The sequence below is a fragment of the Schistocerca cancellata genome, chromosome 2, assembly GCF_023864275.1.
Source record: "Schistocerca cancellata isolate TAMUIC-IGC-003103 chromosome 2, iqSchCanc2.1, whole genome shotgun sequence".
Classification (NCBI taxonomy): Eukaryota; Metazoa; Arthropoda; class Insecta; order Orthoptera; family Acrididae; genus Schistocerca; species Schistocerca cancellata.
This window is the reverse complement of record NC_064627.1, coordinates 695,130,224-695,147,281: the sequence shown is the minus strand read 5'-3', so window position 1 is coordinate 695,147,281 and position 17,058 is coordinate 695,130,224. Positions and strand designations below refer to the sequence as shown.

Sequence of the window (17,058 nt, the reverse complement as noted above, 5' to 3'; positions counted from 1 at the left end):
TACTTTTTTTAGGGTTCCGTGCCCCGTACCTCACTCGGTAAAAACGTATCCCTTATAGGATCACCTTGTTGTCCTTTCTGTCCGTCAGTCTGCATGTCTGTCAAATTTCTATGTCAAAGCAGTTAAAAGAGACACTAATTTATGTCACATATTTTGATATCTTGCCAGCACCGATACCGATAACAGGCCAAAATCGTCGAAATTCTCGATTTCTAGGATGGATGAACTGTATATAATTGAGTTTTTACGGAACCCTCGGTGCCGTAGCCCTAGTGGCGCTTATCCGGATTTTTATTCACCAGTTCACTGCCTCTCCTCAAAACACGTTTAGAACATGTGACAGCGTACTATTCACGTAGACATCTTGTTATTAACAACGTAACGCTTAGCTGACTTTGACTTTCCTCTGTCATCACACAGTGTAGATATTCGGATAGGATATGTTGACAGATCACTTTAATCTACCATTTAAAACATTGTCAGGGCAGGTTATCAATGAGCTTTGTAGCTGTGTATTTCATTCCCTTCTATGCCGACGTCGTGTTAACTGTTGGGAAGTACACAACATTTTTCCTACTATTATTGTATTTGTGAATAAACTTCCAGTTTCGGACTGCGCTGAAGTATTAACAGCAAATTTCAGATGCCTGCAAGATGTATGTATGTGAGCACAACATACAGGGCTATTACAAATGATTGAAGCGATTTCATAAATTCACTGTAGCTCCATTCATTGACATATGGTCACGACACACTACAGATACGTAGAAAAACTCATAGTTTTGTTCGGCTGAAGCCGCACTTCAGGTTTCTGCCGCCAGAGCGCTCGAGAGCGCAGTGAGACAAAATGGCGACAGAAGCCGAGAAAGCGTGTGTCGTGCTTGAAATGCACTCACATCAGTCAGTCATAACAGTGCAACGACACTTCAGGACGAAGTTCAACAAAGGTCCACCAACTGCTAACTCCATTCGGCGATGGTATGCGCAGTTTAAAGCTTCTGGATGCCTCTGTAAGGGGAAATCAACGGGTCGGCCTGCAGTGAGCGAAGAAACGGTTGAACGCGTGCGGGCAAGTTTCACGCGTAGCCCGCGGAAGTCGACGAATGAAGCAAGCAGGAAGCTAAACGTACCACAGCCGACGGTTTGGAAAATCTTACGGAAAAGGCTAAAGCAGAAGCCTTACCGTTTACAATTGTTACAAGCCCTGACACCCGATGACAAAGTCAAACGCTTTGAATTTTCGGCGCGGTTGTAACAGCTCATGGAAGAGGATGCGTTCAGTGCGAAACTTGTTTTCAGTGATGAAGCAACATTTTTTCTTAATGGTGAAGTGAACAGACACAATGTGCGAATCTGGGCGGTAGAGAATCCTCACGCATTCGTGCAGCAAATTCGCAATTCAGCAAAAGTTAACGTGTTTTGTGCAATCTCACGGTTTAAAGTTTACGGCCCATTTTTCTTCTGCGAAAAAAACGTTAAAGGACATGTGTATCTGGACATGTTGGAAAATTGGCTCATGCCACAACTGGAGACCGACAGCGCCGACTTCATCTTTCAACAGGATGGTGCTCCAACGCACTTCCATCATGATGTTCGGCATTTCTTAAACAGGAGATTGGAAAACCGATGGATCGGTTGTGGTGGAGATCATGATCAGCAATTCATGTCATGGCCTCCACGCTCTCCCGACTTAACCCCATGCGATTTCTTTCTGTGGGGTTATGTGAAAGATTCAGTGTTTAAACCTCCTCTACCAGGAAACGTGCCAGAACTGCGAGCTTGCATCAACGATGTTTTCGAACTCATTGATGGGGACATGCTGCGCCGAGTGTGGGAGGAACTTCATTATCGGCTTGATGTCTGCCGAATCACTAAAGGGGCACATATCGAACATTTGTGAATGCCTAAAAAAACTTTTTGAGTTTTTGTATGTGTGTGCAAAGCATTGTGAAAATATCTCAAATAATAAAGTTATTGTAGAGCTGTGAAATCGCTTCAATCATTTATAATAACCCTGTATAATTAGTTCGTTAATTTCATGGTTTATGGATCATTTATACGATTAATAGTAGTGACGTGGACTAATCATATCACATTCGTAATACCCATCATGTTGAGTAGACTCAAGTGTAAGAGAATCATCCGGAAGAATGTGTCGAAGGAAGTGGTTTAAAAATGACTCTGAGCACTATGGGACTTAACATCTGAGGTCATCAGTCCCCTAGAACTTAGAACTACTTAAATCTAACTAACCAAAGGACATCACACACATCCATGCCCGAGGCAGGATTCGAACCTGCGACCGTAGCAGCAGCGCGGTTCCAGACTGAAGCGCCCAGAACCGCTCGGCCACATTGGCCGGCGAAGGAAGTGGGATACAAAATTACTGAGGAGAATTTCAGTAAGGATGGGATACTGCGATGTACAGGGTGAACTATATAGGGAAAAAACGTAAATTAGTTACATACTACGGCATGCACACACTTTATTCAACATTTAAACGTCACTACAGATAGTCGGGTTTAGGTTACGAGGTGTTCCATATGCCTGCCGTCATTGGCGATGACGTGGCGCAGACGAATCGCGAAATTCCTGAAGTGTCGCAACATCGATACTGTCGATGACCCCCTAAATGGCTGTTTTCAGCTCAGCAATGGTTTTGGGGTTCTTTCTGTACACCTTGTCTTTAATATAGTCCCACAAAAAGGAGTTGCATGTGTTCAGATCCGTAGAATATGGGGGCGAGTCGAGGCCCTTGCCAGTGGCCTCTGGGTATCTCAGAGCCAGGATGCGGTCGCCAGAGTTCTCCTCCAGGGTATCAAACACTCTTCTGCTTCGATGGAGTCGAGCTGTTGATGGCGAAATGCGGATTCTCAGTCCCCCAAATACACCGATTTGGGCATACTAATCCCCGTCACGCCCCGCGGCCCGCGCAGTTTGAACGTCCTAACGCAGACCGTTTAAAAGTTATGACGATTTTATTTCATATATTTCAGTGATTCTCACCCTGTGCCACAGTTCACTTTAAGAAGAGTTGACATCTCTAAAAGGGGCAGTCACAGATGTTGGACACTCAAACGTAGCTACAGAGAAGGTAACTTCGAAGAAAAGTTATGTAACAGAAGAAACACTTCAACTGGTCGCCGAAAGAGGGAAGTATAAAAATGCTCAGGCAAAGACAGGAATACAGGGTAATATATTACTTAGGACTGTATCAATGCGGGACAGCCAAGCCCAAATACCAACACAGAAAAGGAAGAATCGAAAAAGAAATAACCGTTGGAAGGACTGAAAGTTCAAAACAGATTTCGGTGAATTTAAAAGATGGGGTAACATTAAGGGTTCAATAGAAATTCCACTGTTAAACGAAGAGGAAATAGTGTATAGGTGCAAGGCCTCCCCCATATCAACCAAACAAACAAACAGCAAAAGACGCTACTGAGCTGAGTTTTATAAATAAAAAACAAAAAACAAAAAAAAACAGTGCCTTAAATGCTAAAGATGAGGCCCAACTTTAACACATCACCAGAATTACTCCATTTAATCAAGAAGATGAATTTCAGTGACGCATGGGAAAATCAGCAATGGAAATATGCCTTGTCTTGCTGTACATTTATCACAAACAGATCCCCAAGTCGGCGAGAGAGAAATTATGTCTCTAAAACTTGAGGAAACGAACTTTACCAACTGAAATTTCGCCCACTAGTTTCACAAATCATGCAACATATAACAGTACATTAGACATGGAAAAAGAAAGAAACCTATCGCGCAAAAGTAACGTGGTAACTGAATGTCGAGTATTTACAAGACGACGAATGCCGCGAACGATTTAGCCGAACACGGGAAGAATACGAAAGAAAATTCACGTATAATTCTGCAATAACCTGGTGACTCAAATGTGCTAAACCAAAAATACGAAAAATGTTGATGAATTATTAGCGCGAAAAATTTTCTGGTACATCTGAAATAATTTTCAGTCGAATTCAGCTATATACAGGTAAACATTCCGGAGAAGAATATGACGAAGACAAGCGATAAATATTTTAAACTGAAGGAAAACAAAAGTAAATATGCGATCGAATCAAATTTTCGAGTGACTGGAAAAGCATCAGGAGAAATATGAGTCGTCGGGATTGACCACCAAACTTTAAGGCAACTTGGTATAAAGCAGTTAACAGGAAAGTATTGACCAACTCAGAACTTTATGACGCCCACCTAGCAAACTCACCATATTGTCCGTCTTCTTATTAACTGACTGCGAAGAAGACAGATCGTCTGTAAAAAAAGTAGGTGAAATTTGGCAGGTTGTCAGGCAGAAGCTAACGACCATAGAAAGAACAGCTCCCAAACGTATTACATCAGCTAATTTTCTAAGTCCAAATTATGTTCCTTGCCCAGTCACAAAACGCAATGCTGTGCACTAGATCAAAGGACATACAATATACTATATACTCAGAGAATAAAATAAAAGCAAAACGGATTTCTGGTTATATCTCACTACACAGCAGCACAACCTAATAAAACTAAAAAATATGACGAAAAGTTCTCAAATTGCTTAAAACTTATAATTACGTAACAAGAAAAAGTAACTCACTAAAATTGACTATGAAAAAAAGGAAATTCAGTAAAAGTTGATTTGGAAAGTTTCAACAGATATCCGCAAGTGTGATAATTCATCGACGATGGATACACATTAAAATTCGATGACATTTTATACGCATAGACCACGATGAAATAAACAGAAAGGTGTATTTCCACAGTTATCGATACGTAAGACTTAAGTGTGACATGATTCACTGTGCATAACAATTCATAAAGTGTTCTTTTTTCGTTCGTATAATACTTCATGTACTTATGTAGGGTTATTTTGTTCTGGAAACAAAAGAATCTAGCAGTCATACCACCTGAGAATGCCCAAAGAGTGCTTGGCCGAAAGCTCATGTAATTCTACTTACTTGACGCCGCTGGAAAGCCGAGAACATTTTATTCACTTTAATTAACTGTTCGTACATCTGAAGAAAGGGTACAACATTTCATCATAACCTGAATACACGAGCTTGGCTCTGTCAGTTATTGAAGACAGAGGAGCCTTTAATTCTTAAGATTGTGTTAAGGAGAGAATACACTACAAGTGGCAGTAAGATTGTGTTAAGGAGAGAATACACTACAAGTGGCAGCCCAACAATTAACGGAACGGACCATCTCACGCAGAAATGATAATCTTTGCATATCAAAGGATTTATTTAGCACTCCGTGACAAATATTTTCACTCTATCTGAAGATTTCAGCGAACGTTTCAGCGGTATCGTGGAACTGGGTAGACAGCGCCAACCGGGCGCTGTCTGATTGGACTGAACGACAAACTGCAACGTCCCCTTAGAACAATTGTATATGACTGTGGTTAAACTGACACAATATTTTTTTAGCGCAACGCAATCTGACTATCAAAGATCCCTGCAAAAGAATGGCCCTGAGTAACATTAAACTATACCTTTCAGAAATCACCTCACAAAAATCTTCATTACTCGAACTACTGCAATACAGCGAGCGCCACTACTGCCAGCTAAATAAAAGATTCAAACTACGGAAGGCACTAACTACTGATAGGGATAGTTAGCAAATGAAAGATATTAATAGAGAACAAACAATGTATTTACCTTAATAGTCATAATATATATAGCAGTTCATGACAAATTATAAAACTCCGCCATCTCTCTCCTCACATCCACCACTGCTGGCGGCTCATCTCCAACTGCCCAACGCTACGCGCTGTTAACATCCAGCTAGCCACTGACTGCACACAGCACAGCCAGTGATTTTCATACAGAGGGCTACGTGGCATTACCAATATAAAAATCTAAACAGCCTACTTACAAAACTAAGGTTCGTCAAATGGCAAAATACGATCGACTCTAAGCCTGAATGCAAGAAGACATACAAAGAAGACGTACCGTGTTTCATCTCACGGAGAAGAGAAGCAGTTTCGGTGCTAGAGAAGGGTCTGAATTTTGTACGTGTACCAGGGACCATTCCCATCCGACATGTGATTAGAGGAATAGAAAAGGCTGTTTCGAAACTTTCTAAGGATTTTGCCCAAGAGATTAGGCGTGACACAGTCAGGTAGCAGTAGCCGACCGAGACAGACGCAGCAACAGATAAGTAAACCGCTTTTGTGACATTTACGTGTTCCTAACCAGGAGAGAATTTTATTATATCATCTGTGTGCTTTAATAGTTTAGTTTCTTGAGTTTCTACGTGTAAATTTAAAATCTAATACCCACAGTTCTCGCGTTTTCGTTTGCGTCAGAGAGTAAACAGATTTTGTGACACATTAAAAGTTCCTTATCAGGTTTCAGTTTCACCTGAGTGCTTCGATAGTTAGGTTTTTGGATATCAGCGCATTACTAGACACAGTTCGTGCGTTTTCGTCAGGGTTTACAGTAGAGTTGCGCAGCACGTGCCGATAGTCTGTTTATCTGCATAGTTTAGTTTTCTACGGTCTTTAGTATGGACAGGGACTGCGATTGTTGTGTGTGGATGCAAGCTGAGTTGCTGACACTTCGCTCTCACCTTCAGGCTGTGATGGCTTCTGTTACACAGCCTGAGGCTGCAGTAGATGGGCACCACTGTTGTGGGCCGGCCGTGGGGATCCAACGGACGTCCAGCGCGTCAGTCCTCCGATCGGTCCTCACCTGTGGCCAACCCAGTTACTGCTCGCACTGAGGCTGACCCTTCACCTGTGGTCGAGTGGGAGGTCGCCCCGGGGCGACTTCACAGGCCTCCCCGGTTTGTCTGACAAACAGGTTCCAGGTGTTGCCTGTGGCTGACACTGTCACTGAGCCAGATGTTGTCGCCTGTCCTGTTTCAGATGAAACCACTCAGCCTGCAAGATCCGGACAATCGCAGAGGGGGGGATTATTGGTAGTTGGGAGGCGCGTTATGGGGCCCCTTAGGGACTTGATTGACAAGAAGGGTAAGAAAACCAATGTGCACTCAGTGTGCATACCGGGTGAAATCATTCCAGATGTGGAAAGGGTCCTTCCGGATGCCATGAAGAGCACAGGGTGCAACCAACTGCAGGTGGTTGCTCACGTCGGTACCAATGATGTGTGGATCTGAAGAGATTCTCTCTGGTTTCGACCAGCTAACAGAAGTGGTAAAGGCTGCCAGTCTTGCTTGCAAGATGAAAGCAGAGCTGACCATTTGCAGAATAGTCGACAGGACCGATTGCGGACCTCTGGTACAGAACCGAGTGGAGGGTCTGAATCAGAGGCTCAGACGGTTCTCCGACTGTGTAGGCTGCAGATTTCTCCACTTGCGCCAAAGGATGGTTGGGTGTCGGGTTCCGCTGAATAGATCAGGTGTCCACTATACGCAGGAGGCGGCTACACGGGTAGCAAGGGCTGTTTTTTAGGTTAGAGGGTCTCGGGAAAACACATGAAGTGATTCAGTCACAAAGGGAGCAGGCTGAACACAGGAAGAACGTAGATACAGAAACCATTCGTATAACAGTTGTAAACTGTCGTAGCTGTGTTGAGATGGTACCAGAGCTCCAAGCGCTAATAGAAGGCACTGTTGCTCAAATCGTTATAGGCACTGAAAGCTGGCTAAAGCCGGATTTAAGCTCAGCCAAAATTTTTGCGAAGTACCTAACGGTGTTCCGAAAGGATAGACTAAACACGATTGGCGGTGGCGTGTTTGTTGCTATCAGAAGTTGTTTAACTTGTCGCGAAATTGAAGTAGATACTTCCTGTCAGTTAGTATGATCAGAGGTCATTGTTGGCAACCGGAATAAAATAATAATTGGATCCTTTTACCGACCTCCCAATTCAGATGATACAGTTGCTGAAAGGTTCAAAGAAAACTTGAGTTTGATTTCAAACACGTACACGACTCGTACGATAATAGTTGATGTGACTTTAATTTACCCTCGACATGTTGGCGAAAATACATGTTTAATTCCGGAGGTACGCATAAAATATCATCCGAAATTGTGTAAACGCGATCTCTGAAAATTATTGCGAGCAGTTAGTTCATGAGCCCAAGCGAATACCAAACGGTTGTGTAAACACACTTGACCTCTTAGCAACAAATAATCCTGAGTTAATAACGAGCATCAAAACCTGCCCGCATCTCGTGGTCGTGCGGTAGCGTTCTAGCTTCCCACGCCCGGGTTCCCGGGTTCGATTCCCGGCGGGGTCAGGGATTTTCTCTGCCTCGTGATGGCTGGGTGTTGTGTGCTGTCCTTAGGATAGTTAGGTTTAAGTAGTTCTAAGTTCTAGGGGAGTGATGACCATAGATGTTAAGTCCCATAGTGCTCAGAGCCATTTGAACCAGCATCAAAACCGATTCAGGGATTAGTGAACACAGGTTTGTAATAGCGAGACTAAATATTGTACTCCCCAAATCCACGAAAAATAGGCGAAAAATATACCTATTCAAAATGGTTCAAATGGTTCTGAGCACTATGGGACTTAACATCTATGGTCATCAGTCCCCTAGAACTTAGAACTACTTAAACCTAACTAACCTAATGACAGCACACAACACCCAATCATCACGAGGCAGAGAAAATCCCTGACCCCGCCGGGAATTGAACCCGGGCGTGGGAAGCGAGAACGCTACCGCACGACCACGAGATGCGGGCCTATTCAAAAGAGCAGATAAAAATTCACTTGACGCCTTCCTAAGAGACAATCTCCACTCATTCCAAATTAATAATACAAGTGTAGAGCAGATGTGGCTTAAATTCAAAGAAATAGTATCGGCAGCAATTGAGAGATTTACACCAAATAAATTAACAAACGAAGGAGCTGATCCTCCTTGGAACACAAAACGGGTTAGAAAACAGTTGCAGAAACAACGAAACAAACATGCTAAATTTAAACAGACGCAAAATCCCCAAGATTGGCGATCTTTTACAGAAGCTCGAAATTTATCGCGGACTTCAATGCGAGATGCCTGTAACAGTTTCCACAACGAAATGTTGTCTCGAAACCTGGCACAAAATCCAAAGAGATTCTGGTCGTATGTGAAGTGTGTTAGCGGCAAGAAACAATCAATGCCTCCTTTGCGCGATAGCAATGGAGATACTATCTAAGACAGTGCTGCCAAAACAGAGTTACTAAACACAGTCTTCCGAAATGCCTTCACAAAAGAAGACGAAGTAACTACTCCAGAATTCGAATCAAGAACAGTTGCCAACATGAGTAACGTAGAAATAAATATCCTCGGATTAGTGAGGCAACTTAAATCACTTAATAAAAGCAAGTCTTCTGGTCCAGACTGTATACCGATTAGGTTCCTTTCCGAGTATGCTAATGAATTAGATCCATTCTTAACAATCACATACAACCGTTCGCTCGACGAGAGATCCGTACCCAAAGACTGGAAAGTTGCACAGGTTACACCAATATTCATGAAAGGTAGTAGGAGTAATCCAGTAAATTACAGGCCCATATCGTTAACGTCGATATGCAGCAGGATTTTAAAACGTATATTGTGTTCGAACATTATGAATTACCTTGAAGGAAATCCAAAGAGATTCTGGTCATGTGTGAAGTATGTTAGCGGCAAGAAACAATCAATGCCTTCTTTGCGCGATAGCAATGGAGATACTATAGAAGACAGTGCTGCCAAAGCAGAGTTACTAAACACAGTCAACATGGGTTTAGAAAACATCGTTCCTGTGAAACACAACTAGCTCTTTATTCACATGAACTGTTGAGTGCCATTGACAAGGGATGTCAGGTCGATTCCGTATTCCTGGATTTCCGGAAGGCTTTTGACACTGTACCACGCAAGTGGCTCGTAGTAAAATTGCGTGCTTATGGAATATCGTCTCAGTTATGTGACTGGATTTGCGATTTCCTGTCAGAGAGGTAGCAGTTCGTAGTAATTGACGAAAAGTCATCTAGTAAAACAGAAGTGATTTCTGGCCTTCCCCATGGTCGTGTTATAGGCTCTTTGCTGTTCCGTATCTATATAAACAATTTGGGAGACAGCCGTCTTCGGGTGTTTGCAGATGACGCTGTCGTTTATCGACTAATAAAGTCATCAGAAGATGAAAACAAACTGCAAAACGATTTAGAAAAAATATCTGAATAATGCGAAAAGTGGCAGTTGACCCTGATAACGAAAAGTGTGAGGTCGTCCACATGAGTGCTAAAAGGAACTCGTTAAACTTTGGTTACACGATAAATCAGTCCAATCTAAAAGCCGTAAATTCAACTAAATACCTAGGTATTACAATTACGAACAACTTAAATTGGAAGGAACACATCGAAAATGTTGTGGGGAAGGATAGCCAAAGACTGCGTTTTATTGGCAGGACACATAGAAAATGTAACAGACCTACTAAGGAGACTGCCTACACTACGCTTGTCCGTCCTCTTTTGAATACTGCTGCGCGGTTTGGGATCCTTACCAGATAGGGCTGACGGAGTAGATGGTAAACGTTCAAAGAAAGGCAACACGTTTTGTATTATCGCGAAATATGGGAGAGAGTGACACAGAAATGATACAAGATTTGGGATGGACATCATTAAAAGAAAGGCATTTTTCGTTGCGACGGAATATTCTCATGAAATTCCAAACACCAACTTTCTCCTCCGAATGTGAAAATATTTTGATGACACCGACCTACATAGGGAGGAACTATCACCACGAGAAATTAAGGGAAATCAGAGCTCGTACAGAAAGCTACAGGTGTCCATTCTTTCCGTGCCCTATACGAGATTGGAATAATAGAGAATTGTGAAGGTGGTTAGATGAACCCTCTGCCAGGCACTTAAATGTGATTTGCAGAGTATCCATGTAGATGTACATGTAGACACATGCCGCATGTTGACTCTGCTGCACCTAAGAAGTCCAACTTTAACATCACCTTAGGTGAAAGAACTGCTCTGCGAGAATTGAGAGGAGACCAAGACATCGTCATCTAACTTGCTGACAAAGGAAATGCTACTGTGCTTCCCTCACACGCAGAATATAATAGAAAGATACACAAACTGCTCGACGATTCTGTTTACAGTGAAATAAAAAGTGATCCGACAGGTGGGGTCCAGAGAAATACTTCGGAACATCAGGATGATCTCTATTCCAGCGCAAGCCACCAATGGTTTGCGTTAACAGGCTGCAGCTCGTCCTAGTCTCCATGGCCTACCCAAGAGCCATAAGAATGTCATGTCCGTTCGTCTCGTTGCCTGTTTGGTTCAAATCGCTCTGAGCACTATGGGACTTAACTTCTGAGGTCATCAGTCCCATAAAACTTAGAACTACTTAAACCTAACTAACCTAAGGACATCACACACATCCATGCCCGAGGCAGGATTCGAACCTGCGACCGTAGCGATCGCACGGTTCCAGACTGTAGCACCTAGAACCGCTCGGCCAGTAAGGCCGGCGGTGCCTCTCCGTCCCATTGTCAGTAACATAGGAGCATTTGCTTATTTTTTTGCTTAATATCTGACATCACTATTGGGAGCTCTAGTAGGCAAGTGTGACCACCACATTCGAAACTCTGAGGATTTCATGGGTCGTCTGAAAACTCTTATGTTGCAATCGTCGGATCTCTGTGTAAGTTTTGATGTTGTGTCCTTATTTACAAAAGTACTCTTCTAGGACTCTTTAGAGATCATTGGGAACAAGTTTGAGGAGGACATAGTGGCATTATTTAAACTCATACTTACTTTAATATACTTCTTATTTTATGACCAATATTTGGAACAAGTGTCACCATGAGCAGCCTTCTGTCTCTGGTGGTGGCCCATTATTTTATGGAGGACTTTGAAGAAAGAGCACTACAGTCAGCCACTCTTGTTTTCTGCGGTACGTAGTTGATACATTTGTGGTATGGCCACATGAACTTGATACTCTACCTACGTTTCTTCAACATTTAAATTCGCTGCATCCGATTATAAACTGCGCAATGGAAGTGGAAAAAGATGGTACTTTACCTTTTCTTGATGTTTTGGTACGAAGGGAAGCAGATGGAGCCTTGGGACGCAGTGTCTACCGCAAGCCAACGCTTACAGATCTATAACTGCAGGCCACGAGCTGCCGTCACCTGGCACAGTGCGATAGTGCATTATGAACGTTAGCTCTTAGAGCACGTTTGATGTCTGATCCTGAAAGCGTGTCCAGTGAGATGCGAATCTGGAAGACAGTGTTCTGACAAAACGTTTATTGTGATAGACAGATATGTAATGCATTCAGGCCCAAGCGAGAGATCAATGCATGGAGTAGAATGAAGATACGAAGACGCCCGCCACTTTGACCTTCTTGCCGTAGTTTGGTGCCATGTCGTCAAGAATCGAAAGAGTTGTCGGAAGATATGACATTAAGTGTGATGTGATGTTTGAAATTTTCCCGGCGCACTGATTGTTCCACAAAAACACGGGAGAACTGCCGTAAGTCAGTAACATCTTGCCACGATATTTCGGCACAAAGTCTTTTGGCCATCTTCAGGTGAGTACAGCTGTGGAAGTACTGGCGAATACGCGCTGAGCTCTGCTATTTAGAGCCAAAGGGGGCTGCATTGCGCATGCGCTGCGCATGTACTGTTTAGCGTGCGCGTTCACAACTCCGTGCGCTGCGCCTGACGCCCTCCGCGGTGAAAACTTGGCATTTCTATATCAGGTCGATCTTCATCTTTTTACCGATAACCACGCTGACTACGAAGTTTCTCTACAACGGGATTCCAAGCGGAATTTAACTGGTAACCGCTATCGCGATTGATAAGAGTCTCGCTGTCTGACAATTTTATTTCTATGGATTCATTTATAATTGAACTCCAGAAATTTGATGTTTGAGCCACAATTTTTGACCGACGATCTGTTCTTAATTTGACAGAGAAAGATTTTGATGATGCGACTATGTCTCTGTTAGAAAAAAGTCTGAATTTTGCCCCCACACCTGTTTCACCGCCATTTGTAGACTTCGTCAGCGCCATTGAAGAAGCTGCACGCCGTCTTGATACAGATAAAGCGGAGGAAGTCCGACGTGAGTCTTGTGTGCTGACTAGAGGTGCACCTATGAAGAGTAATATCTCATCTATGGAAAGGAGAGCTCTCCGTAATTTAAGAGCAGATGTGGATACAGTTGTCTTAAAATCGGACAAAGGAAATTCTACGGTTCTTATGACAGGATGATTACGTCAATAAGATCAATGTTGTATTTCAACCATCAAAAAATTGATAAGGACCCCACGAGCCGAGTTATGCGAAAAACAGCAGAAGTCAAATACTTCTCTATCGAAGGAGGTCATCAAGAGATTGAAACCAAGTAGTGCGGTTCCTCCCAGGCTATATGGACTGCCTAAGATCCGTAAGGAAAATGTACCATTACGTCCGATCGTGAGCAACATTGGGGCAGCCAACTATGACTTAGCAAAATTTCTGGCATCACTGCTTAAACCAGTTATAGGCAAATGCGCTCATCACATAAAAAACTCTAGTGATTTTATCAGCCGTATTCAGTGTTTACAGCTGCAAAGTAACGACTTGCTGGTCAGCCTGGACGTGGTTTCTCTCTTTACCGAGGTGCCTCTTGTAGATTCACTACACCTGATCGGTAATATGTTTGATGCAGATATTACAACGCTGTTTGAGCGTACCCTCTCTTCTACATATTTTACATTCAGCAACGAATTTTATGAACAACCTGACGGTGTCGCCATGGGGAGTCCTTTGTCTCTCCTGGTGGCAAATCTTTTTATTGAAGATTTTGAAGAGAGAGCTCTCAACTCTGCCACTTTTAAACCGACAGTGCTTTGGCGTTACGTGGATGACACCTTTATAGTATGGCCTCATGGCGTGGACCGTCTCCAGGAATTTTTACATCATATGAATTCCATACATGAAAATATTAAGTTCACTATGGAAACTGAAAAAGATGGTTGTTTGCCATTTTTAGATATTCTGGTACGGCGCAAGAATGATGGCACACTTGGTCATTCGGTGTATAGGAAACCGACCCATACAGATTTGTATCTGCAAGCTACCAGTTGCCACCATCCGGCACAAACAATGGGTGTCCTTAAAACTTTAATCCACCGTGCCCATACTATTTCTGACGTCGACAATCTTCAAGCGGAACTGAAACAGCTGCAAAAAGTATTCCTGATGAATGGCTTTTCAACTAAGCAAGTGAACAGAGCTATGCAGTCCTACAAACGACGCAACAAGGAAGAAGAAGAGGTCTTCAGGTCAACGGCTTATCTTCCTTTTATTGGGAACATCTCGTCACAGATAGGTAGAATATTGAGGAAGCATCAAGTTAGAGTCATCTTTCGCCCTCCTCCTAAAATACCATCACTGGTGGGATCCGTTAAGGATGGCCTTGGCCTACGTAAATCAAGTGTCTACAAGATTCCGTGTGATTGCAGCAAGTCATATATAGGGCAGACAACAAGAACGGTGCAGGAACGTATTGTGGAACACCAGCGGCATACTCGCCTTCTCCAGCCCACCAAGTCCGCAATCGCTGAACATTGCATTTCTACTGGTCACTCTATGAATTACAACGATACAAAAAGTGTGGCTCAAACATCAGATTTCTGGAGTTCAATTATAAATGAATCCATAGAAACAAAATTGTCAGACAGCGAGACTCTTATCAATCGAGATAGCGGTTACCAGCTAAATTCCGCTTGGAATCCCGTTGTAGAGAAACTTCGTAGTCAGCGTAGTTATCGATATAAAGATGAAGATCGACCTGATATCGAAATGCCAAGTTTTCACCGCAGAGGACGCCAGGCGCAGCGCACGGAGTTGTGAACGCGCACGCTAAACAGTACATGCGCAGCGCATGCGCAATGCAGCCCCCTTTGGCTCTAAATAGCAGAGCTCAACGCGTATTCGCCAGTAGTTCCACAGCTGTACTCACCTGAAGATGGCCAAAAGACTTTGTGCCGAAATATCGTGGCAAGATGTTACTGACTTACGGCAGTTCTCCCGTGTTTTATGGAACAATTAAGTGTGATTTTCGACCATCTGCAGAACTGAGGAGCTTGCTGGGTTCGGTTAAGGATAATCTTGGACTGAGGAAACGTGGTGTGTATAGGATTCCTTGTCAGTGTGGGGCGATTTATATAGGCCAGACATGTCGCTTAGTACAAGAGCGGTGCTATGAACATCCGCATCATACACGCCTACGCCACCCGGAGAAGTCGGCAATTGCAGAACACTGTCTGAATACAGGACATCGCATGATATATGACAATCGAAAGTTTTATCCCCGGCATCATCTTTTTGGGATTGCTTATTAAGGCAGCAATACATATCCGTACAGCTGACCATCTCATCAACAGGTATGCGGGATTTCAATTGAGCACAGCCTGGAACCCTGCTTTGGCTGCTATTAAATCGCTGTGAGAAAATCAAGATTTTTCGATAACAGACTTGTAACATTGGTCTAGCTAGGTTGTTTTTAGTGAGTGGCGTCTGGCCGCACTGTTGGTAAACACAGCGCACGCGCAGGAGGGCCGCTCTGCGATTTCCGGAAGACGGCGTTTGAGTATGGCGCCATCTATCTGCAAATCGTTGCGCACGTGCGATTTTCGTGCCTGCGCATTCTTCGCGCTCGTGTTCTACACACAGGGGCGTCGACGTGCAGATACCGTCAGTCGTACCTAGCCACCAGCAAGGTTCAACCAACTGAAGACGTCGGACAGTTGCTCCGAGTTGTATTGTAGAATTTGCACAATGTCATCCGGCTGCAAATATGTGGGGACTATTTATAACATATCCGCAGGGATAGCTTTAAGAGTCACACTCCGTGACAGTTTGAACGTCGGTCTGTGTCGCCTCCGCGGTCTTGACAATCATGTAGCCAGGAGTGCACATTGCGACAGGGGGACGGGACCCGCGTGCAGTGGCGCTCACCTTGAGACTCTGGCGGAAGGCGGCGGCGTCCAGACCTCCGGCGGCCGCGCTGCGCCTCGCCGCCTCGGCGATCGCCGCCTGCAGCTCGCACAGCAGCACGCCGCGCACCCGGTTCTCCGCTGTCGACACCACACCACACCACACAGTACAGTACAGCAGCCAGGCTGTCACACTACGTATGAGAACCTCATTTCCAAAAGGTACATCCATAAACTTTAATTCAACAGAAGAGACAAAAAGCGTTGTACAAACACACAGTAGCATCAGAACATGTTTTGTAGCTTTGTTGTTATATTCAGACGTGGGTTGTGACACACTGTTTTTTTTTTTTCCTTTATTGTTATTTAACACCTTACATAAGGTGGGCTGGCAGCAGCATCGTACGCTGCTCTTCAGCCACAGGTTTAACAATAGAAAAACAATGGAGACACAGAATATACAGAACATAGTGGTGGACAAAAAACAGTAGACACAGTAACGTAAAAAACACGAAGCCGTTCACACGCGAAGACAACCAAAGAAACTGTTAGCACTCAACACGGACACTGATGATGGAGACGACACGTGAACCATGGAGCGTGGGCGGCGAAAAACTCTGAGGCACGAACACGACGGCACACACACTAAACCGATGGCGGTGATCTCCGGCGCGCGAATGTCCACTTAACGTGTGCGAGTCCGGGGACCTGCCAAGAGGGGAACAAGGTGGTGGGGGAGGGAGAGTGGAGAGCGGAGATGCCAATGGGAGGGGAGATGGGGGGAGGAATGAAGGTATGGGGGGGTAGGGGAAGCCCGGAGGAGGAAGGAGGAGGAAGGGAGGAGGGAGGGAAGGGAGATAGAAGGGAGAGAGGGTGCCCTGACGAAAAAAATCACAGGAAGTGGGAGGGGAGGATCAAAATTGATAGGAGGGTTAGATGGTGGGGAGGAGGGCATCATCAGGGAGGGGGATCTGGCGGAAGCCATTTTGGGAGAGGGTAAGGAGAGTGGAGAGATGGAGAGCAGGTGGGACGTGGAAATACAGGCGCGGCAGCGGGCAGGGGTGGGAGAGAATGTGAGAGACAAGCAGGTGAGGACGATCGAATTTATGGGAGGTTTAGAGGATCAGTATCCGTTAGAGGAAAAGGAGGAGGTGGGGGAACGGAATAACGTCGTACAAGATCCGCGTGGGGGAGGG

The 17,058-nt window shown here is 44.2% G+C and overlaps 1 protein-coding gene across 1 annotated transcript in view; it reads right to left on the bottom strand.

The window, feature by feature from the left end:
* Positions 1-17,058, bottom strand: part of LOC126162468 (SET domain-containing protein SmydA-8-like) — a 264,899-nt gene that overhangs the window by 14,828 nt on the left and 233,013 nt on the right. Inside the window, exon 8 of the mRNA XM_049918999.1 lies at positions 15,885-16,003. Coding sequence (XP_049774956.1) covers positions 15,885-16,003 — 119 coding nt within the window. The remainder of the gene's footprint in view (positions 1-15,884; positions 16,004-17,058) is intronic.